Source organism: Peromyscus eremicus, chromosome 8b (assembly GCF_949786415.1).
Source record: "Peromyscus eremicus chromosome 8b, PerEre_H2_v1, whole genome shotgun sequence".
Classification (NCBI taxonomy): domain Eukaryota; kingdom Metazoa; phylum Chordata; class Mammalia; order Rodentia; family Cricetidae; genus Peromyscus; species Peromyscus eremicus.
Genome location: NC_081424.1, coordinates 28312739 through 28337909, shown reverse-complemented (window position 1 = coordinate 28337909; position 25171 = coordinate 28312739). Strand labels below are relative to the sequence as shown.

General features: G+C 39.1%; 1 protein-coding gene across 2 annotated transcripts in view; it reads left to right on the top strand.

The window, feature by feature from the left end:
• Ptprk (protein tyrosine phosphatase receptor type K) overlaps positions 1-25171 on the top strand; it is a 457202-nt gene that overhangs the window by 352220 nt on the left and 79811 nt on the right. For both annotated transcript variants that reach the window (XM_059272616.1, XM_059272615.1), the window contains exons 12-13: positions 8850-9123; positions 12989-13025. In XM_059272616.1, coding sequence (XP_059128599.1) covers positions 8850-9123; positions 12989-13025 — 311 coding nt within the window. The remainder of the gene's footprint in view (positions 1-8849; positions 9124-12988; positions 13026-25171) is intronic.

Below are 25171 nucleotides of genomic sequence, written 5' to 3'. Positions count from 1 at the left end.
TTAGTCAAAATTTTCTGCAAACGTTGACCATTAAGTACCTATCACCCTGCTTAGAATTGTTAAAAAAAAAAAAAAAAGAAAAGAAAAAGATACACTGACCATAACATAACACATAACAGTAGTTCTTCCCAGGTTTCTTAGGGTATCAAAGGTTATTCCATTTTGTAGATCCTGAGCTCATAGACAGTGTTCAGGAATTCTGTGTGTTTTCTATGTGTATGATTAAAGGTCTTCTTTTCTTCTGTTTGCCTTTATGTATACATGATTTCTAACTACTAAGAATTCATATAGTCTAAACCAGTAACTAGACAAAAATAATCCTTTATAGTCATTTATATTTCCCTGACATGAAAATGTCCTTCATTGTGTTTGTTGGCAACACATTTGACCATTCCTAGAATTGAGCCCCGTGGCTAGAAACCCCAAATTATACAGTGTAGATGAATAATGCACAGAAAACAAGTTGAGGGGCTGGAGAATTTGCTCAGGAGGTCAGACTGCCTGCTGTGCAAGAGGAGATGAGTTTGAAGAATGGGCCAACAAACCCTGCGAAAGTCATGTACGAGCACATTTGTGGACAATCCCAGCATCGGGGCATAGAGAAAGGCCCATGCCAGGAGCTCACTGATCAGGAGCAAAGCTGGAATGTCAAGCTTCAGGATCAGTGAGGGACCCTATCTCAAGAAGTAAGGTGGAGAGCAAGAGGTGAAGACACTCAGCAACCTCATCCTGCCTCCACATGCATGTGTATGGGTGCGTGCTTGCATAGACGCCGCACACACACTCTGAGTTCACAAACACGAAAGTGACTATGTACTAGACTGTCAGAGTGAGAAATGAGTTAACATGAACATTTGCCAAAGTTGGTGAGTGTTGCCAAAAGGGTAGAACAGTGTAATCCCATCAAGGCCATCTTTATTTCCCTGCATTTGCACAGTGTGTCCACAGGTGGAGCCAATAGTCAGGGCTAAATTTACATAGTCAGGCAGCACTTTGGCCTTCGCTGAGCTTGAGCTTTGACTCCCTTGCTTTTGGAAGCCTCAAGTCAGGTGGCATCTTCCTTTCCTCTGACCATCTTTCTCCATCCAACCATCCAAGCAGACACTGGGACCTGATCATGAGGTGGTCTAGTCCAGTGTCCTAATGTCTTTAAAGTGACGGTCTTGTTTGAGGGCATCAGTTTTCCTAGCACGGAGAGTATGGTCTGGTTCTACAAATCTTTTCTTGATCCCATCATGCCTTTCGACTTTTCTTAAACTGCTTTACTTTCTGCTCAATTTCTTCAGGCTTAGTTACCCTCTCTGGTGTAAATTTTGCTGCCGTTCTGCTTGGTGTCTTCCCCAGAATGCCAACTCTCTTAACCTCCTGCTAAACCTGAAGACATCTCACTTGTCCTCTGCCATTAACCCTGAATGGCCCATTTCCCCTTTTTTGGAATGCAGTTAGCCTCTGCTGGTTTACATTTCACTGTCCATTGGTCCCAACTCTAGTACAGGTGGATATTCTTTTTCCTGGTCTTCTTAATGTCCAGTTCCCATTCTAAATCCTCTCTTAAAGTAACTAAGAAATCCTTGATACTCAGTTTATACATTTATGTTAGCATAGTCTTATTTAAAACACTAAAATTACCAATGGTTCCCATAAATTTACAGATTCCACAGCAATCTCTGCACACCAGGAATTAATCTGGGTATCTGGAATAGTCATCAATGTGTGCCTGTGTGGGGTGTGACAGATGCCCCGCTTAGAAGGCAATGACCTCAGAGAGAAAGTCTGGAATTATACCTGGCATTTTAAGGAGGGGAAGAAATGAGGCCAACCAAGGTTCACTTTGAGAAGGAAGGGATGGTGGGCATTTCAAGAGATCACAAAGCAGATGATAGGACATGTGATGGTCTAGTTCAGGTCATCGACATTTGTAGCTAGAATTTTTCTCTCCGGGTCCCAACAAGCCCCGGCAGTCCCGTAGCACACTTATAAAATAAACATACAGATGCTTATATTATTTAAACTGCTCGGCCATTAGCTCAGGCCTACCATTGTCTAGCTCTTACTCTTCTACTCAGCCCATTTCTGTTAATCTATATGTCGCCACGTGTTCCTTGGCTTTACCTGCTGCCTCTACATGATGTTCCCTGGACGGCAGGCTGGTGTCTCCTCCTCTCCGCCTTCCTATTCTCTCAATTCTCCTCTCTGTTAGTCCCGCCTATACTTCCTGCCTGGCTACTGGCCAATCAATGTTTTATTTATCAATCAATCATCCACAGCAGACATTGGAGTAGGCAAATTGACAGCAGCTGAATCTGGATTAACAGAGGCCAGGGAGTGAGAGTGTTTAGTGTCATCTTGGAAACTGAAGGTGGCTTTACAAGGAAGGCTCACTCTGGTACAAACAGAGAGTGAGCAGAGGCTGGAATGGTCCCAGTGCAAAGTGTTCTTGGACCATAATAATGCAAATAGCATTGGAAATGAAAGGGCCACTATGTGTCTCACACTAGTCTTGGGCAGATAAAGTGTGTGACTCTTAGAAGAAAGGGAGGCGGAATCACATCTTAAAGGGACACAGCACAGAGAAGAGTGGGTTACTGGAAAACAGCAATTCTGGTTTTCAAGGTTATTGAAGCATGGTTAGTATTTTCAGTTTGTTACAGTAATTCAAAAATGTATCTTTTTTCCAAAAAGCATAGTTACTTTGTATATTTTGCCTGCCTTCTCAGTATTTTCAACGAATCTTACTTCTGAGAGATCATGGTACCTAGAGAAAAAATAACAAACTCTTCAGTTTACAAACAACCTAAATGATATGCTCAGCATGACCAGCCTCTCCAGCTTCCCATTGTTTACCAAGCTTCCTGGGGCTGTTAATGAACAACGTGTGTAACTCAGTCCTGGCAAATGTGGCTCTTCAACATTTTTTTTAACCTTTTATAATCATCCAAAAGATGTAAACTTGATGCCTGCCTTGCCTACAACTTCAAATGTCCTTTTTGACACTTGACAATCATTGCCATGACTCAAAGTAATTTCTCTTAATTTTTTTCTAAGCAGCAGAATATTATAAACATAGGGATTTCCTTTGTGTTGATGCTGAGTTTGTGGTAAGGTGATATAAATAGATGTATATTTTATTATTACAAAATTTTCCAAGCACAAACTCTGTATTTTTGGTAGTCAAGGACCCATTCTAGTATGATTTTTGGGGGGGGGGGTATAATCTAATTTTGGATCAAAGCATCATATATTTCTAGTGAAGAAATTAGGATGTAGTCATGAACTACAGTGAGAACAAGAACTTTTTTAAATTAAGAAATTGTCTTAAGAGAGAGTGTAGCAGAATCACAGATCAGAATATAGAAGTGATCCATGCCAACCTTGTATGCTGATAGTCTGGCTCATCACAGCATATGCACAGCTGAGCATTAGTGCTGCCATTTTTCATCCATTGACAGGCAGTGTGTCTCACTCCATATATTTAAAGATAGCAAGTACTTTTTGGTTGTCTTACTCACCATCGTGACAAACTGACTTGAATTCTAACTAGACATAGATGGTCATAATCTTCCTGTGTTGTTTTCTGAATATAAGGGTGAGCATCCAACTCAATTATACATCAAATTCCCGGGAACCGGAGGTATAGATTGTTGGAAGCTGCCATGTGGGTGCTGGCAATCAAACTCAAGTCCTCAGCTAGAGCATCCGGTGTTCTTAACCACTGAGCCATCTTCCAGCCCCTGCTTCGTCTTTCTTCAGAATACTTATTCCTTCTTTACAAATTGTGAATTTGTTTTTATATCTATATATACACATACATACATATACACATACACACACACACACACATATATATAATATATATATATATATATATATATATATATATATATATATATATATATATATATATATATATATCTGCCTGTATGGACACTAAAGTTAAAAATGGGATAGCTGCTGTCTTTCATGAGCTCATAATCTAATAAGGAATAGACATATCAGATGCACTATTTTTGACACTATAACCACCTTGTGTTCATAATGTACCATGTCCATCAAGCAAGCAATGCATTTCATTCTGTAGTCCTGTTTTAGCCCCAGAATTTCTGAGGCTAGTCTTGAGGGTTATGACTAATGAGGTTATGGCGTGATGAATGGTATCAGTAAATTAATGACTGTATTTTTCTAGAGAATTAGTATAATTACGACTTTTACATCTATTTCCTTCACCTCAAAGTATGTATGCATTGGATCAAGAAGACTATACCGGAGAGGGAGGCAGTCAGAGAATTATTCTTGACAGAAGGATCTTAACTCTGTGAAGATTTTTGAGGAAACCCTGGACAGTGTGCATGGTGTGCACATAACACTGGTCCAAGCTTCGAATGAATAACACATCTTGAAAAATTGTGCGAGCAAGAGAGAAGGTGAAGGGCCAGGATTCAGTATAATGTTAACCACAGTATAAAGTATAGAGTCTGACTTATAAAATGAAGGAAGAGAAAGGAAAGAAATGGCATGCTAAAAGATGAGGAAAGATTACAAGAAGTGGGGACTTAGTTAATGCCAGCGGAGAGTCTTCATGCAGAGAGAAAAATACCATCTTTTAATGAATAGGAAAGGTTGGCCAATGAACAAACGTATTAAAAAATTATGGGATATTTTGAATTACAAGAGCCCTCAGCTCCACTAATGTTTAACTAGAGTTAAATTCCATTCAATAATTTAAAAACATTAAGAAACAAATGCAGAGGCCCAACAGTCAATTCAGACCTAATTTGATTTCTCTTATTCTCAGTCCTTTAATTAATTTGAATTGATGAATAAGAAGTGAGCAAGGACAAAAATAGATTCTTCTTCTTTTCTTCTTCTTTTTTTTTTTTTTTTTTGAAGTGGGATATGTGTTTGAGGCACACCTTCTCAAACTGAACAGAGAAGGAAAATTTTCCCTTTATCATCAGCTGTTTGGAGTTCTGTCTAAAATTCTATGGTATTTCTTATTGTAACAATATTTAGTTGTTTCAATAGCACTTTTTGCTGTATGCAATCACTTTTTGAGAAATCACAATTGCAGTCAATTCACTACAGATAATACACAGGCCTTCTGTGTGCCTGGAGAAAAGAAGAAATAGATGTACAGGGGTTTAGCCTCAGGAAGCTGCCTGAAGGCTATGCTCCATTAATGATAGTAGAGTGCCACTGGAGACTTTGACCAGTGTCGTTTCCTGGAAATATGCTTGCGTTTTCTAATGTGCTGCCAGAAACAAACAAACAAACAAATAAACACTGGTATGAACCAGAAAGGTATTTCTAGTTATGTCATAGAAGAGAAATAGTGAAATCAGCTTAGCTTGGTTTAAGTGTAAGGAGGAAAAAGAAGTGTGACGCTGAGTTAAGGTGACTGAGAAATGTCCTTGTGAGTTGCTTTCTTGTAGACACCAAGGAAAGTTACAGTTTGTAAGTGGAGGGGTTTTAAAGATGGTAGTGTGTGTGTGTGTGTGTGTGTGTGTGTGTGTGTGTGTGTGTGTGTGTGTATCATACTTTTAAGGGCTACAAAGCATTTCCAGAAAGAATTTTGGTAATGTCAAAATCAGAGAAGCAAATAGAAAGTTGGTGAGGATGGGGTATTTTTTCACGTCAGTATTTTCAGTGCCTATATGGAACTGCCTAATGCTTCACTGTTGAATAAAGTCAGTGAAGGAATAAACAGATGCAGATTCCTAGGAAGAAAACTAATTAAGAATATCTTCATTATTCAAACAGTATTGAGAACTTCTGAGGCCATTTTCTGTGGGGGGGAAAAAAAGAATGCTTTGGATATATTCTAAGTAAAGACATCACCAGAAAAAACAAAAGTGATTTGTTCATACTACAAATGCCTAGTTAGATGCCCATTATCCAATTTGAAACCACACTTAAATATAAAATTAAATGGCTCCTGTATGGGCTGATGGAGTAAGTACTACTGAGATAGAAAACTACTCAGACACAGAGCTGAGTCCAAGGCAGTGAAGATGCTTCTCTTGGCAGGGTGGACAGTGGAGTGAAAGGAGGTGGACTGAGATCCAGTTGTCTCCTCTCACTTCTCATCTTATTTCAGTCATTGCACAAATAGTAATGTCATAGTAATAATAATAGTAATCTTGGAGGCAAGCTTTCTGAAGAAAAAACCATTTATATAACCAGTCCTTTGCCGTCATAACAAAATCCTAGGTGGCTCAAAGAACGTACATTTGTTTTTCATAGCTCCAAAGACAGGGAAGTCCAAGATGGCAATATCAATATTTGTTGAGCCCACTCATGTAAGCCTGATTACTTTCCTAGACTCCCCATCTCCAAATACGGCAATACATGGTGGAAAAGATTATACACGTGTGAACTGTGGAGAAGGGTCTTGAACATTTGGTTCATAACACAAGAAGGAAGAAAGGAAGACACACAGAAACTTTAATAGGAACTCAGATCACTTTCCTCCAGTTTCTCAGTAACAAAGCTAGGCTTCATGTCTTGGATAATCTTTATTAGTAAATAAAAGATGCACTAAAGTTAAAGTCCATGTTAATAAAGTATTCCCACACATAAGTGGGAAATGTCCCTATCTTATACATTAAAGACTCATCCCTACTCTAAACTTTCTTTTTAAATGGGATATGCCAAGTCTTAAGGCTTGATCCAAGCTATTGATTTTTATCTCAGATGGACCCACACTCAAAGTCTCTAAAGTGTAAGCTGTACCTGTTTTTCTTCCCTTCTCTCTCCCAGTAACAGTTTGCTTTGCTCCAAATAAAACCGGAGAGCTATAGGCTGTCTTGCATATTTCCTATATTTAACCGAAATGGAAAAACATGAAAATGAAATGTTAAATATGTCAGCTTAATGAAGTGAGTTGGGATATATAATGTATACTAGATTTTTTGAGATGTATGGGATAAACTAAGAATTTTGTTTTCAAGGATTAGTTTAGGTGATTAACCAAGATAGATAATTGAATTGTCATTATTGTTCATTGGGGTGAGAGCATAAAGTTAGATTTGTCTGGGGAGTATGATACATCTATTACTTCGTGTGTGTGTATGGATTTATACACAGGATATAGAAGCATCTAACATGTAAATATGGATGATAAATTCCAAATAAAATTAGGGCTAGGTCTACTTAGCAAGCGTATGTCAACTTTGCTCTTTCCGTCTTTGTGTCTGGGGGGGCTCTGCTTGCTGTTTTCTAAATTTCCAATTGACAAATGTCGCTCTCTAGATGAGGCAGAGAGCTGGCATCCTATCAGGAGCCTTCCTTCGAGCTTGGTGACCCAACTTGGCAGAAGTATAGAGAACGGTTTGGTATCTACAGTCTGAAATAACAGAGACTTGGGCCTTGGTTACTTGATCAAATCTCAGTTTCTGCCATTCATATGATCTACGCCCCCTCTCAAACAAGAAAAAAATAGGTACCAACCTTTTAGCACTTTAGCAATATTTTGATGAAAAATAAAGGGAACTTCAATATTTAGGAGGAAAATAAAACTATAGTTGTAAATTAAATTTAATTCTTTATTTGAGGTTCTGGGGTCTCTTGCTTCTAGGTATAACAGCTTATATTTAAACTGGAATTTCTCTCTAGATCCTGAATTTTTTTTTTATTTTCCTACTTGCAAGCTTGGTTTTCTCTCTTAGTCTCTCTGGAAGACTCTTAACAAAAAACAGTCTTCCTCCCTACTACAGATCTGTTGAATACTGGCTGTCTTCCCCTTCTGGAAGGCCGAGATGGAGCACATTCACCTAAAGGTCTCAAGATTTTACATAGAGCCCCGCCCACAACTTATTCCTATGGAATTTAAACAGACCACTACAATTCATTTCTTTCAGTTCTCAGCAATTCTAAAATATGTTAACTATTTGTACACTAAGGGTACATGTAATATATTAATAATAATGGCAAGTTTCATAGATATTCTTAACCTATTTTTTTTTTTACATGAGACATTTTCCACAAAGGAAGGATATTATTGACATATGAGTTTGAGAACTTGACAAAGAATAATTAGTGATTCAGAGATCTTTATTTCAAATTTGCGGGGTTTTCCTCCCTTCACCACCCCTATAAAATAACAGCAATTGTAGAAAAGTTCTGAGGTGTTTAAAGAAAAAGACGCCGTGGTTCAGGTTGGAGTTTTAATAGGCCAAATGCCATCTGTCTCTCCAATTTGTAACATTTCGTTATTAACAAGCCCAGAAGAAGGAAGCAGTCTATTTCTGTTGTGGGGACAGATTTCTGTCCATCTGTGCCCGCCTTGTCGCATGTCACTTGTACTTTGGATCTGCATAGCTGTGAGGCAGTGGAGATGGAGGCTGGGTCAGGAGGTGGAGAAGCCTGTCAGTGCGTTGAGTCCCCAAGCCTGTGACAACTGCCCACAACAGCTTCCAGAGTGTCCTGGAGGCCATCATTCTGGTGTGCCTTGGAGCTGGGCCTTCCCTGATGTAACTTCACAGGGAAATGTTAACTTTTTCCACTTAAAAATAGGAGACAAAGAACTTAATCTAGGATACGACTCTGGTTAGTGCCAGGGTCCCTATAAAAGGGGCTTAGTTTTCAGTCTTTGAAAATGTGAACCACTTTATGGTGTTTTTGTTGTTGTTGTTGTTGTTATTGTTGTTTTGTTTTGTTTTCTCAATTCCTTGGTAAGGAACTCAGCACCGACGGCAGCAGAGCACACGAGAAATTATTTTATGGGAAAGAGGCTGAATGGCCGGTTCCATACACGGAGACTCAGCCTGCCCACTCTGAACCCTTTGTCCCTTTCCCAAAAGTCTTAATGCGTTGGTTGTCTAAGTGCAAGCGTTTCTTTCCTTTCCCCAAAGTGCTTACCAAATTGTTGTGGAGCAACTACACCCACATCGGACCAAGCGAGAAGCCGGGGCCATGGAGTGCTACCAGGTGCCCGTCACATACCAGAACGCCCTGAGTGGGGGTGCACCCTATTACTTCGCGGCAGAACTCCCGCCTGGGAATCTTCCCGAGCCTGCTCCCTTCACCGTGGGTGACAACAGGACCTATAAAGGCTTTTGGAACCCTCCTCTGGCTCCCCGCAAAGGTTACAACATCTATTTCCAAGCGATGAGCAGTGTGGAGAAGGTGAGACTGTGTTGAGATTTGATTTTTCCCTTGATCTTAAGTCAAACTGCGGCTGTGTTTTATAAACACTCAGTGGCGTTTGTCAAAGAAATGGGGGGGGGGCCGCGGGGAGCAGAAAAAGAGAGGGAAAGAAAATGGATGTGTAGCGTCTCTTCTGTTGCCAGCAACGTGCACGCTGAGTGAAGGGCTGAGGCTGCAAGCCGGCAGCATTTCACAGGATCCCTGTTTCCTAGTAACTGCTGCCACTCGCTCCTTCTTCAGGAATGCCCACAGTGCAAGGGTGAGCAAGGCAATTGGAAAAGGTGGGTGTGCTGCCACAACGGGACTCCACCCCTAGAAAATTCCCGCCATTGTTTTGCCTCCCTGGCTCAGTCGTCGTGGCCGCTTCAAAAGATTAAATTTACTTCAGGATAAACAGCATACACATTCCACAGTGGGCTAATAAACCCTTCTAAGCTTGTCAGGGGGTACAAGCCAAATAGTAAATAACAAGTAACAAGCCTCTGATTACAAAGTAATGGGACGCCTGCGGTCCAGCTGACAGAAGCTGAAGGGAAGGCTGCCTGCGAAGGCTGGGTGCTGAGCCATTACCGAAGTTGCCTGTGCCGGTCCCCGACCGCCCCTCCCTTTCCTATTTTGGACACAGTTGTTTTTGTGCACCGCTGCTGATCCCAGATGAATATTGAAGAGGAAAGCACAGCAGGGCACGTGGAGAGAAACAGCCTAGTCTTTTGCTGTCCTGCTGTTTCCCTCTGAAAGACTTTTCTTTCCTGCGACTTACGTTGTTTTTATTTATTTATTTCTGTTTTGGACAAAGGCGGGTTGGATAGCAAACCATGTGGAGAAGGGGAACTTGTAACCGTTTCGAATCCAGTTGAACACTGGCGTTTTTTGATGGACTCGGAGCTACGTGAGGAATGGTTTGGTTTTGTAGAATGGGTGGCACCTGGGAGACGACATGAAGTATGGGACAACCAATTGTATGAGTCATATTAGCTCTTAGAACGGTTTAATTGGGAGACAACCAATTTGTATTTCTACCGGGGCCATGACAATATGAATACTGCTTTTACAGGCAAGCTGTATTTTTCTGCCTACCAGTACGGTCATTGACTAGTATATGGTGAAGATAAATGCCACAGACCCTTTAAATACAGTCTCCATGCAGAGGCTAGCCATAGTTGAAGATGCTCCACCCTTCTCATTCTCCCCCGCTGTAACTCGATTCTTTAGAGTCCACACCAACTTGTCTTAGTTATTTTACTTGCTGTGACAAAAAAAATACCTAGCAAGAAGCAATTGAAGAGATAAAGGGTTTATTTCCATTCCCAGTTGAGAGTTAAGTCCATGGAGTGCCAGGCATGGCCGCAAGAGGAGAAAGTGAGTGGTCATATGGGTCCTTATTCAGGAAGCAGAGAGCAAAGAATCCTGGTGTTTTCCCCAACTCCCCCATCTGTCTATCTATCTATCTATCTATCTATCTATCTATCTATCTATCTATCTATCTATCTATCTATCTATCTATCTCTAACATGGAACCCTCAGCCCATCAGGTAATGAGATCTATATTTAGGGTAGGTCTTTCTGCTTCAATTAATTTATAGATAATACCTCACAGACATGCCCAAAGGTTTGTTTCCATGGTGATAAATCCCATCAAAATGACATTCAAGATTAACAAACCATCGATACAAACCATACCACACACATATTCAAAAGTACTTGTCTAATTAGGTTGTTCATAACAGAGACATGATGAAAGTTAGTAAGCACTCCCCCCCCGCCTCCCGCCGCCCCAAACACAAATAGCACACAGGTAGGAGACAGTTCTAGTTTGACTTTTCATCTTCAAAGAGGTGATAGTTTCCAAATCAACTCTTGTTAACCTCCCTAATGTGTGGCAGGCATGCTGATGAATGCATGAACTTACAGGGGATTTTTTCTGACATTCTTAATCTACACCGCTAGAGTTCAACAGTGGTTTTCAACCTGTGGGTCATGAACCCTTTGGGCATCAAATGACCCTTTTCACAGGGGCCGCCTAAGACTGTCAGAAAACACAGATGTTTACGTTATGTTTCATAACAGTAGCAAAATTACAGTTATGAAGTAGCAATGAAAATAATTTTATGGTTGGGGGTCACCACAACATGAGGCGCTGTATTAAAGGGCCGCAGCATTAGGAAGGTTGAGAACCATGGGTTTAGCGTATCTGCAATACATTTTGTGTCATTCACAAAGAGTTTTAACATTGATGAGCCTCCTACCAGCAGAGTCTGGTAATGCCTACCAAGAATCAGCAACGACTGCTTTTAGAAGATCAGAACTCCTTAGGGTCTACACTGGCGCCTGGAAGTCTCTTGCAGCCTACTCTGAAGGTCGGCCACAGTGATGAAACAGAAATGCACGTTTCTTCTCCCAGTTCTACATGTGACATGCTTTCGAAGTAAATGCTTGGGAGGAAATTATATAAATTTGGCTTGTTATTTATCAACCTATAAAACCACTGAAGATAGAGTTATAAATGCTTCTTGAAGACAGCCTCTTTTTCAGAAAAACTCGTGTTTGTGGTATGTGAGCCCTGGCTAATGCAAGTAGAAGAATGGAACTGAGAGAACATTAGACAGATCCAGGATTGCACAAAAGCAATTTATTAGGATCCTGTGGACAACAGTCTGTCCATACCCGGAGGCAGAAGGAAGGGGCCTGTGTGCTGAACCCTGTCCAGCTATAATATACCCAGATCTCTTCATAAGCTATGTTGTCCAGTGTCCCTAAGCAACAGCCCAGGTGGCAGTGACCAGAGAAACACACCATTCTAAGGCCTTTGTCCTGTAGGGTTTGGGACACGTGGCAGGAGTGTCTGCAAAGCACACTGGCTGTGTTGATCTTAGTGGTGTTAGTCACAGTGATGTGGACACACTAGCCTGTTTTTCTTACTGGCTTTGATGCCTCTTCTTAGGTATTGAATATTCAAAGATACACAGAACTGCAGGGCCAGATACCTATTATCCTGTCTCCGTTATCTGTAGGGAGACCAAGGGAAAACTCATGGAGGAGAACTATGTAACGAGACTTGGTCAGGGAGGAGGAAAGAGGGTGGAGGGGGAGGAAGAGAAGGAAGAAAGAAAGCAAAGGTAGACAGAGATAGACTATGACTGAAGTAGGTGTCTGAGAAGGAGACCAGAGCCCAAGACAGCTTGTGGGCCTTGTGTCTCTTTGTACCACACAGGATTAATAATTCCTGCTGTTTCTATTTTCTCTATCTACCTTGGTACGAAGAGGTAGGGAAAAAAAAAACTGTGTTGGAAAACATTTAGTTGCTGACAGCTGAATTTAAAGAAAGGAAAAAACAGGTAAATTACATTTAAACTGCTATGCGATGTCTTGATGATATTTCTTAACAATTATTGCTTAGCTGTTTAGTCTTGCTGAGATCCAAGTGAGAGTATATAATGTTCAGGTTTGTTCAACGTCTGTAGCTATCAGATGAAAATTAAATTCGTATTTGGTTCTGATTTATATTAGCCTTGCAGATACATAGATCTTTCTAATAGCTTAAGAAGCAACAAAAAAATGCAAATAGAAGGTCATACAACTTGTCTCTGCCATACCAGCTTGCTTTATTACAAAGTGAAACAGATATACATATCTTTAGAAATTACTAGGAACTTCCCTAAAGTTTTTAAAATATTATCTAAGGCTATATGGTGAGAAAGAAATGCCCTTATTATTATTATAATGCTCTAGTCATAATCTTATTGTTTAACCCTGGGTGTGTCTTCATGATAGTTATAATAATAGTTTATGGAATAGAAAACATTGTCTATATATTGATCATTTCCTTTTGATTTCACTCTACCAGGAAACTAAAACCCAGTGTGTACGAATTGCTACAAAAGGTAAGAGATTTGGCTTGCTTTTTTGTTTTGTTTTTATTTTTAGCTCCATTCTCTATTCCTTTCCAAAAATGAAAGAGTTCTGTTCCCTGCTTAAGGCCAATTAAATGTGGTGTTTCTATTACAAGGTATTTGTACTGGCACCCAGTTAAACCCCAGAAAAGTTCTCTGACTCACTTGGGTGTCTTTAAGACAAAATGAGAGTCCTACATTTCATCACCAGTGCTGAACTAAAGGAACCTTGTTGTGATAAGAAGATGGATTTAGAAACGTTAGCAGGGCTTATCCCTGCATTTAGTGCCTGAGAGGGCTTATGCTGCCCATCAGCCTATTTAGAAAAACTCAGCCATAACAGTTCAAAGTACAAGTCACTTACTTCAAAACCTCCATTCCTCTGTGTGATAGACAGATCAAACATGCTCAGCTCTGATGAGTCTACACAGTCAGGTGAACACTTCATTTATATTTGGTTCTGATTTAAAAGGAACAAAGCCAATTCAACAACACATGAGCACTGGTGTGGGCAGACAGCTCCACGACTTCATCACTTGAAGGAAGACATTTTAATTTTTCTTTTTGATTCAACTAATGCTGGGAAATTATGCCTGTGAAGGCTGGCGACCAGAACACTGCCTGCTGACCCTGGCTGCTGTGACTTAGTTAGCTGGTTCGATAAGAAAACGTGTATTGTCATCTTTGAATGGATATTTGGCATTTCGCATGGGGAGGAGGCTCCGATGCCTCTGTGTGTATTGTCCTTTTTAAAAACTGAATGGCCCAACAAGGGAGAGGCTACTGCTTTGTCTATTCTAGCAGAGAAGGAAGAGCTGTCTCCATGCCTGCTTGGGCTCCACAGAGGTTGGTTCCTCTGGGAGCGTTGTTGCCATAGCTAGTATTTGATGCACATTTGTGAGCGTAGCTGATTCACTGGGGGTGACGATGAATAGCCATATTCTGTTGATGTTGGAACCTCTCCTTTCATCTTTTCCTCCATCTATCAATCTGCTCAATTAGCATTTGTTTTTCTCTTGATTTGTGCAGGCAATAAAGAGTTTCCCCTTGACTCATGGGACTAATAAAGAAACTTCACAGATGGGGGAAAAAAAAACCCTACTGATTCCATTCAGATACTAATATTCCTCACGATAGTTAAAAAATAAGTCAACAACTCTAGTGAAAGAGAAGAAAAATATATGCAGAAGCATCTAATGTGCAAACAGGTTTTTTTGTTTTTGTTTTTCATTTTAGGGTTTGGCTTGCAAATCAGGAGTTAAAGTCGAAACTTCTAGAAGTTAGCTGTGAAAGACATTTAGCTATGTGTCACCTTTGCTTTTCTAGATTTAAAGCAGACACTAAGAATTTAAAAGGTTTTCTTATCAGGCTACTAGAAAGTTTTTTAGACAGGAAAAATAAATAAAAGGGAAAAAGAGCTAAAGTAATTGTAACATGTACGATTTTCTTCTCTTTTCCTTGGTTTTGCATCAAGTGTTTTGGGGTCACCATGTCCCCTTTTGGATACCAATAAAAGCATGATGACAAATATTATCTGGTATTTATGCTCCAGGGAGGTTTATAGATCATGGAATTCGATCATAGCATGTGACACGGAACATTTGTGAGCAGCCAGAGGGTACTAAGAAGGCTTCCTTCCGTTTGTGGTTATTTCTCTTGTTCTCATGATTTCATCCTGAGGCACTCAGGATCTCTGGTTGACGGAGTGGCATCCTAAATATGAGAAGGACTCTGGCCTTAGTCTGTCTGAGGTTAGATCTTGATCTTGCCTGATAGCTTGGGGCAAATTACAATAGCTCCATTCACCAAAGGAGAGTAACAAAGTGCCTATCCCCTGTTATTTTGAGGATTCAGGGAACGTAGAGAACACTCCTTCCTCATCTGGGATTTTTCTCCCATGATTTAAGTTATCTGTGGCAAATCATAGCCTGAAAATATTAAATGGAAAATTCCAGAAATAAAAAATTCATAAATAAATATTCAGTTGGGCAGGTCACTGGCAGTAGCATAATGAAAGTTTTCACTCTTGCTCTACCTAGATCCCAGTCCTCCTTTGTCCACAGCATTCATGGGGAATATACTACCCACGTGTCAAGTAACTTAGTAACCACCTTGACTTATGCTTGTGTTCAAGAAGCCCTACTTTTCTTTAATAGTAGCTTCCAAGTGCAAGAGTTAATGGTGACAGCTGTTATAGTATATTCCTATAATTGTTCTATTTCCTTTATAGTTGGTAATCTCATATCTAATTTATATTAAACTTTATCATAGGTATATACATGTGGGAGAAGTATAGTAGCAGCAGAATTTGATATTATCTGTGGCTTTAGTCATCTCCTGGGGTTGTTGGAATGTACTTGCCACAGATAAAGGGGCTATTATACACTAATTGTGTTTGAATGAGCCCTAGCATATTGTAGATATTATACATGTTACCAGGTGTCTTCTCATGTCAGGTATAAAGTGCAGCATTATCCTCTCTAACGGACTTCCTTAGAGGCTCATGGAGGAGCCTCTATGTTTTCCATTACCATTTAAAATCTAGAAAAGTGCTATGGTAAGTCCCTACATCAACTTGTTTTTCCTTGCTTTTGAACCACATAAATCATTGCATGCAGTTATAATGGGAAAAGAACCATAAATTCTAAAGTAGACCTAAGTTGGAGATAGAAATTTCTTGATTATAAAATTAAAGTTTTTTAGCCGGGCGGTGGTGGTGCATACCTTTAATCCCAGCACTCGGGAGGCAGAGGCAGGCGGATCTCTGTGAGTTCAAGGCCAGCCTGGGCTACCAAGTGAGTTCCAGGAAAGGCGCAAAGCTACACAGAGAAACCCTGTCTTGAAAAACCAAAAAATAAATAAATAAATAAATAAATAAAATAAAATTAAAGTTTTTTATGTTTTAATATTCTTAACTAGAGCTAATCCATTTCTTGCTCTGAATTTTGACATATTTCTACCTATGAAAAAACCACACTTACTAAAGTAACATTGCCTTATTGTCTGAGTACATGCTAAACTAACACCATACAAATATGGTTGACTTTTTGTCTAAAATTTTTCAGTCAAGGCATCTTGAAGACCTACTTAAGGGTCAAAATGATATAACCACACTGCCTGTGAAGAAAGCTTCCAGTAAAGGACTGGCTAGTTAAACAAGTGTACACTTTTGTTAAAGACTGATTAAACCAAATACATGAGATATGTGTGCTTCACTGTCCTATATTTTTGAGATGTGTGGACTTTGCTGTTTTATATATATATTATATATATATATATGTACATACACACACACACACACACACACACACACACACATACATATGGGCTCAAGAGTAGATTTCTTGATTTTTTTAAAGGTGACACTGAGAACTATATGGGCCTGAGGTAACAAAGTAATGAGAACTATATGAGCATGGGTAGAAACAATGCTGAGTCAATAGGCGAATCTGGGCCAGGTGGAAGGCTGCCCCTGATTCTCAAGGAAACAAAAAACATTTCACTTCTCAGATAGTGTCAACGAGAGGACAGCCAAGCTAGAAATGGTTGGGCTGACCAGAAAGATAGGAAAGACTCTGTTGTATCCTGTATGGTGTTCATATGGACACATCCTGTGTTCTGCATTCCTCAGACCCTGCCTTCATCTTCACCTCCATACCCTCAGCTAGAAGTACTGAGAAAGTGGGATCCAACTCTCCTAATGTCCTTCATATATAAGTCAACTTGGCTGGGAAAAAATGGAGGGGGTGATTCTCTAGAGTTCTAGATGTCTCTGCTGTAAGACATTCTAATTTCCAGTGGCCTTTTATAGTTAAATTTTGATAGACAATATGTATTTATGTGTATTTTTAACTTAAATACTTAGTCAAGTTTAATTCTATGATTTGATAGTCTCATATATCACTATATTCCAAGAACAAGTACAAGATGAAAGTCTTATTTTGTACAACAAATATTTGTTGAATTGGTAATTGAATTTAAATTTGAGGTGCATGTTTTTGCTTTAATATTTAATCAAACTGGTTACAGCAGTGCCTGCAATTCAGAAAAGTATCAGAGCATGTGTATGTGATGATTCCATTTGCAGGTGGGGTTGTTTCTTTGTTTCTTGAAATGTGAATTTATAGGTTACCTTATATTTTACAAAAACTTTCCAAAGCTGAGATTCCATGTGAGTCTATAGTTAATTAGAAATGGAATTTGTAGACTAATGTATATTAAGTTTAATGTAAGTTTTATTTGAATGAGTTTTCCACTGGAATAAGTGAGAATGTATGATCTCTTCATCCAAATGGCTGTTTATGTGCATAACTAGGAAGACAGTTTAGCTGAAACTCTTCAATTTGGTCACTGTGGTTCTTATGACTGTGTTCTTAACTCTGTTGGTTTCCAGTATGAAGGTACTAGTCTAGTGTCTTAACAAGAATTAAATGGTTTGATGTATTCAAGCAGAAACTCTAAAGGAAATCTCTTACTACTTTGATTCTGTATATAGCATTATGATAAAAGATTAAAATTCCTTTAAACTTCACACAAATGAGTGCTACTTAGCAGCACAAGAATGTTTTGCCAGTGTGAACCTCTCTGACTTCAGTTGGATGTATTTAAATATTAACTGCAACTGAACATAAGAACTCTGAATATTAATTATAAAATTTAAGCTTAAAGGTAACAAGGGTTATTGCTGATTTTTCATTTCTTATTATTTAAATCATTCTTCAAGTTTTATGTCGGTTACCCCAATAACTGCTACATCCCAGGAATATTCTTTGTCTAATGTTTTTCTTTTTCTTAAATCATATGAGTGTACAGGGTTCCTTCATGAGTAGAGTTTCCACACATACACACCCATGTATTGCTCATGAAAGAGGAAAGGCCCTGAACTTCAGAGGGTCTTGTTCACTTTCTCCCCAGCTCTGCACTAGCTTTAATATTAGAGAGAACACTGTTTGCATGTGGATTGTTCATTTCTTCAGCAGCCTTAACAGAATCCATAAGTCTATTCTTGTGGTCTACTTACTGATCAGACATGGATAGATAGTGAGTGGCCGAGGAAGTCCCTATTAGTCAACATTGAGTTCTGGCTGCATATTCTTGCAGTGAACACGTAGAGATAACTCCAGCATTTTCACTCTTTGGAGTTAACTTGTTTCATGAGATGACTTTGATCTGTCACCAGCACTTCCTGAAAAGAGATAATTCACATTCATGGCAAAGTTGAGACAAAGGATGGCATTATGGCCCAAACTGTCCAAGCCATCACCAAAACCTGTGGAATAGACCCAAACTTAGATACACTTTTGTGCCAATGCTTTGTTTTTAACCAAAGTTGCTGGGGTTTGGAGAGGACAAAGGTGCTTCAGAGAGGTTCATTCTTATGCCATAAACGTATTTAAACATCAGTTAGATGGTAGAATGGGAAAGGGCTAGTGGCTTAGACTAGTTGATTGGAAACTTTTCCAAATTGATCTTAAATAATCAAAGGTCGTTATGAAACTACAGATTGGTGGATTATGGTTTTTAATAATGGATGCAATCAACCTCCTCATTTCAGATAACCTGCTCGAACTTGATTCATATTGTCGGTAATCTCTTTTATAATGTTGAGTTTGCAGCATATAATGTGCATAGTGTCAGCATCTTCACAAAAAGAGAAGGACATTGTTTTTATTCTTTATAAAGCTATGGGTTTCTATAACCACAAACTTAGAAGTATAATTCATTAGGATAAAGTTGATATTTTGACTTACTTTCAATAAAATTCTTCTTTTAGTATTAAAAAAGTTCAACTTGAATCATAATACTGCAATAAAATATTTGTGAGAAACTAGAAAAAGAGTAATTCATAGAGAACTGATAATCCAATTCAGAAAAACATTAATTTTAGATAATATAGAAGCCACATGGTGGTGGCACACACCTTTAATCCCAGCATTCGGGAGGCAGTAGCAGGCAGATCTCTGAGTTTGAGGCCACCCTGGTCTGCAGAGAGTTCCAGAACAACCAGGGCTACACAAAGAACCCAGTCTTGGAGAAAAGAAAAAATAAGTTTGGATTATATAGAACTAATATTTTAAAACATCCAATATCTTGACCTGGTATGGTGGTATTTAGTCATAATTTCAACACTTGGGAAGTAGAGGCAGGAAGATCACCATAACTTCAAGGCCAACTGGGCCTATTGGGTTTGTACCCAGCAAACATGGGCTACTGAGTAAGATTCTCTCAACAAAAACACAATCAAAAATTAACAGCAGCAAGCAGAACAACAATCTATAAATATACAATACATCTAATAGAAATAGTAAGAGGACAGATAGATAATACGTCGGCCCTGAAAACTGTAGTATTATAGAAAAAAAAACAATTTTTTAATATTTTTTTAAATTTTTAAAATGATAATATAGCTACATTATTTTCCCCCTTTCCCTTTCTTTGCTCCAGCTCCTTCCATTCTCCTCTCAAAATTCATGTCCTGTGTTTTTTATTGTTGTTAATTATTGTTTTACACACACACACACACACACACACATACACACACACTCCTAATGCATAAATACAACCTGCTCAGTCCACTTAATGTCACCTGTCTATGTATGATCTCAGGGCTTTTGGTATTAGATAACCCACTGGGAGACTCTTCCCCAAGGAAGGTCTTTTCTCTCACTCTCCACATTTTCTGCTTCTTTGTCTGGAGACGAGATCCTGCAAGCTCCCCTCTTTCCGTGTTAAGATGTCCATTGGTGTCATTGTTCAACTCTTGTTTAGGCACTCATGTTTGTGAAACTTCATGATTGGAGTCTTGTGACATTTCTAGGAGATGTAATCTCATGGTAAACTTCATCTTCCTCTGGCTCTTACAGTGTTTTCCCACTCCCTTCTACAATGATCCATGAGCCTTAGTTGCAAGAATTATGTTGTAGATTTATCAGTTAGGAATGGGCACCCAACAATCTCTTGTTCTCTGCATTTCAATTGTTTTTGTTGTTGTTTTGTTTGTTTTTTGTAATGGTCCCCTTCTGTTGCAAAGAGAAGTTTCTTTGATAAGGGGTGAGAGCTACACGTATCTGTGGGTATAAGGATAAGTATTTATAGTATAGGTAGGAATTGTACTGAAAATATTTAGATACATATTTTCTCTCTTTATTCTATATGTCCTTTGTGTATATATTATGGCTTCCAGTTTAGTGTTTTAGGGATTCCTGTGTGGATGAAGACTTGGTCTCCATCTATAACTGTTTCTTATGCCATGTCTTGGGCTCTTTTCCTTCCAATTGTTCGTTGTATCCTATTCTAATGTGTAAGTTTTTGTTTTATCTTATTATATTTTATTTATTATTATCCCTTACAAGCCTGTTTGTTTTCTAATGAGAGACAGAAAGGGGGTGGATCTAGATGGAAGGGGAGGTGGGGAGGAACGGGGAGGAGTAGAGGGAGGGGAAATTGTTTTTTTTTTTTTTTTGGTTTTTCGAGACAGGGTTTCTCTGTGTAGCTTTGCGCCTCTCCTGGAACTCACTTGGTAGCCCAGGCTGGCCTCGAACTCACAGAGATCCACCTGGCTCTGCCTCCCGAGTGCTGGGATTAAAGGCGTGCGCCACCATCGCCCGGCGGAAATTGTAAGCAGTATATATTATGAGGGGAAAAAGCATTTTCAATAAAGTAAAATAAAGAAATTATGCCCAGTTTTTAAAAAAAACAAAACCTCAGGCAAAACATTTTTTCCAACTTTTTAAAAATTCTAACACTAGAATACTTTAGATAGGAAGAACTCATAAGCAAAGGTAGAATTTCTGTTTCTGTTAGTGTCTTTGGTATACTTAAAAGAAAGTGAACACTTGACACTGTTTTTAATACTCACCAATAAGAAGCCTAGCTACAACATACCTGGTATAGCTTCAGAGAAGTGAAAAGTATAGTCCTAATGAGTAACAGAATAATTTTGTAAGACAGACAGTAAAATGGAGTACACTTACTTCATTCAGCCATTCATCTATTTAAATACGATGAATAGATTTACGCTACATGTCAGTGCAGATTTAAATATAAGCAGATTGTCACGCCTCCACCTATGTAAACCTTACAGTCCATCCAGATAGATCACTGTGGTGAGGATTTCTTAATAATACACTATGCGATCACTTAGCCTTTGAATCCATTGTGGAAACAGTGCATGTTGTCTACTCTAGTTTTTCAGCGACAAAGTGTACTTTAGATTTGCAAACAGGCTTTAAAAATAAAAAATAAGATAGAATTAAAAAGAAAAATCCTAACATGACATTTTGAGACAAGGAACATCCAAAGATGTCACTAAGTTCATTTTCTGGTGGCCCTCTACTGCTGGGCATGTAGAATACCCTTAAGAATAGTTTGGTTCCCCATTGAGACTCTCTTGTAGAAAACCAAATCTTCATTTGCAAGTATTTATTAATTGGAGATTGCTTCTGGGTTAGGAATGGGAGCGTGTGTCCACTTCGTTCAGTTCTAGGACCCCATCTGGTGCAGACCCGTGCAGGCCCTGAGCATGCTGCCCCAGTCTCTGTGAATGCATATGTGCATTGATCCTGTTGATTTAGAGGGAATTGTTTTCCTTTTGGCCTCCATCCTCTCTGGCTCTTGAATGTTTTCTGCCTCTTCTTCTGCTGGGTTCCCTGACCCCTCAGGGGAAGGGTGTTGAGGGCTGTGTTCTAAGGTCTCTCATTCTCTGTGTAATGTCTGGCTGTGGTCTCTGTATTTGTCCCCATCTGCTGCGGGAGGAAGCATCCCACATGACTTGCTTGAATTTTTAATTTCATTATTTCTCGTTAATTGTAATGTTTTTGAATCATGAGGAAACCAGATTGTGAATTTTATACCCTAGGATTTTGTCATTAATGTGAATACAGGTCACAAGAGACAACACTAAGGAACTAATAGTTTAATTCATTACATCAAACGACCTAAGAAAAATTAAAGTCTAAAAATTAAATATACTAAAAATACTCAAGTTGTGTAAAAATGTGAATTTTGTATATGTACCCTTCTAACATGTTGTGTAAGTATGTACAGTGTTATATATGTGTCCTCCTAACATGTTGTGTAAGTACAGTGTTGCATGCATATCCTCCTAATATGTTGTGTAAATATATGCAGTGTTATATATGTATCCACTTAACATCTTGGAGATTTGAAAAAGACGAAGTCTGTCTTATGAAAAATTTCAGTAAAGTGATGAGTTCTGATTGCTGGCTTTATAGGTCAGCTGAACATTTAGCCACTTAACTGTCAGAAGATCCAACAGCGAAATTGTAACTAACAAGTTCCTTGAGGAATTCTCCTAATCAGTTCATTCATTTATTCAACAAAACCAGAAAAAGTTAATGGATAAGTCAAGTACCATTTATGTGTTGGAATAATTCTAGTCCACAGAATTGCCATGGGTTCCTTGAAGGAGCTCTTATTTTGGTGAGGAGACTTTATTAGTTATATTTCTGAGGCTGTAATAAAATACCATAGCTCAGTCCATTTAAGGATGAGTGGTTTTCTACCGTATGCTTGCAGGGTGTCCATAATGGTACACAAGGCATGGAAGCAGGGTGCTGAGAGATCACATCTCAACACGAGAGACAGAGAGGGTGTGGGGCAAGGCCAGAAACCCTTAAGGGCCCACCCAGTGACTACTTCCTCCAGCAAGGCTCCACATCCTAAAAGTTCCATAACTGCCCTAAATAATGCTACCAACAAGTATTCAGATGCATGATCCTGCGGAGGACAGTTGTCATTCAAATCACAACAGACAGACAGCATATACCTACAACCGAAATCATCAAGACAATTTTAAATTCATGACACAGTCAATGAAGAAAACAGAATTGTCTGATGTGATTTCAAGTGACTTCTCTAAGTGAAGCTAATTCTGATAGGATTTCGAATAAATACTCTCTGAAGTGATGTTTGAGCTAAGACTTCAATGAGAAAAGTATATAGAGCCTGTCATATCAATTGCCTGAAAAGCTTACCAGAGAGAGGGGACAGCAAACAAGAGCTCAGGACCAAATGGCTATCCTGGGAACAATGGAGCTTATGTTGGCTTGTAAGCATGGCTGAGAGCCTGTGTGCTGCTCTACATGTGAAGGAAAACCACTGCAGCATTTAAGTGGGGAATTATGATTTTCTTCTTGCTTTTAAGGATTACTGTGGATGATCCAGAGAATGGATGACAATGTCAGCTTGTGTTAAGAGGGTACATGTTAGGAATGATATTGAGATTTTTAAATGCTAGGCATGTTGGTAGCAGGACTAAATCAATGGCAGTGGAAGAGATAATTCTAAAGGTCTTCTTGGGTAGATTAAATTTGGTATATGAAGAATAGAAAAATTAAGGTAGACAGAATTTTGACTGGTGCAGTTAAGTGAATGAATTTCCTATTTAATTTGGTTGTATAATGTTGTAGAGGAATTGTCTTTGATATTCATGAGGTATTTCCCTACTGTTTGGAAAAGATGAAAATTGAAGATGTAGGATTGGAAGACTTAAATATATAGCTCAATTGGAGAGCGTTTACTCGGCATACACAAGGGTCCAGTCATAAAGAAGGAAGGAAGAGGTGAAGGAAGGATGGATCTTAATTTATTTTCCTGTTGCTGTGATAAAAACACCTTGACAAGAGCAATGATGGGAGAAAGGGTTGATTGATTTCAGCTCCCAGTTCCAGGGTCCAGTGATCACAGTAGAGAAGTCAACCAGCAGAAGCTGGGAGTGGCTGATCCCATTGCATCCAGAGTCCAGGGGCAGAGCACAATGAACTCTACTGCTCAGTTCATCTTCTCCATTTTACATAAGGCAGGATCCCACCAGTGGCCTTGCCCACAGTTCATATCGGGTCCCCACATTAATTAATCCAACCAAGACCATCCCTCATAGACACTGTCACGAGCTAACTTTAATTTCAACCCCACACAGGTGTACCCAGAGGTTTATCTCCTGGATAATTCTAGATCCCCTCAAAATGACAGTTAACACTAGGTATCCCGGAAAGGACAGGTGGTGAGAGGTGGGATGTTTGATAGAGTAGAAGAATCAGTCTTCATGAGAAAATAGAACCATGGAGTTTTCAGAAACTATTTATGAAGTATATGTATTCCAAAGATGATGTACCTAGGTTATTTAGCAGAAATTTTAGGGATTTCTATTTTGTGTGTGTGTGTGTGTGTGTGCGTGTGTACATGTGCACAGGCCCACATATGCCACAGCACATGTGGAGATCAGAGGACAGCTCTGCTACCTTATTTTGAGGCAAGGTCTCTCTTGTTGATGGTGCTACAGGCATCCAGAAGCTTTGGGCCAATCCTGCTGTCTCTGCTTCCCACCTTGCCACAGCACTGTTGTGATTCCAGATGTGAGCCATTACATCTGGCTTTCTTGGAATTGAACTCAGGTTGTCAGGTTTGCTTTTTACCCAATGAGCCATGTCCCCCTGGCCCTGATTTATTGTTATTTTGAACTGTTTCTAAAACTAACAATAAAGCTTGCATGTATAAATGTGTATTATTCAAAACACTAGTGAATATCTTCACTTATGTTTACAATAAAATGTATCAAATACATCTTGAAATTATGAGGGGAGCTACTACAGTGACAGCGTCAGTTGTAATTTAATATGTTAATGAGAAAAAGATAATATTTGAGTATATAGTGATCATAAATTGCTTCTGGCTCACTTGCTCTCTGATTTCAAGCTTACCATCTGAAAATCTGTTTTTGCTGATGGACTTTACATAAAAAGTAAAGATAATATTGGTAAGAAGTAAGCTTTAACATAGAAACAATAAAATAGGTATATTCCGTTTTTCATCTCTCCTACCAAATGATTTTATACTAACTTTTTAGAACTCCTGACTTAAAGTCAATACCTCTTTATTCTGATGAGGAGACCAATGTTCACTGCTTATTTGGTTTCCTTTGGTAACCCAGATTATCGGTCTTGTGGGATCCAACATCAATTCCCTGTACCTTTTCCACAAAACACATTTATTACATAGGACGTGCCACACTTATTAGTTCCAATGTTATGTATCTTCAGGGTCAGCCTTCATGACAGCCAGGCCAATACAATCACAGTGGTCCATTCTAGCGCTCAGTCCTCACAAGTAATTAAAGA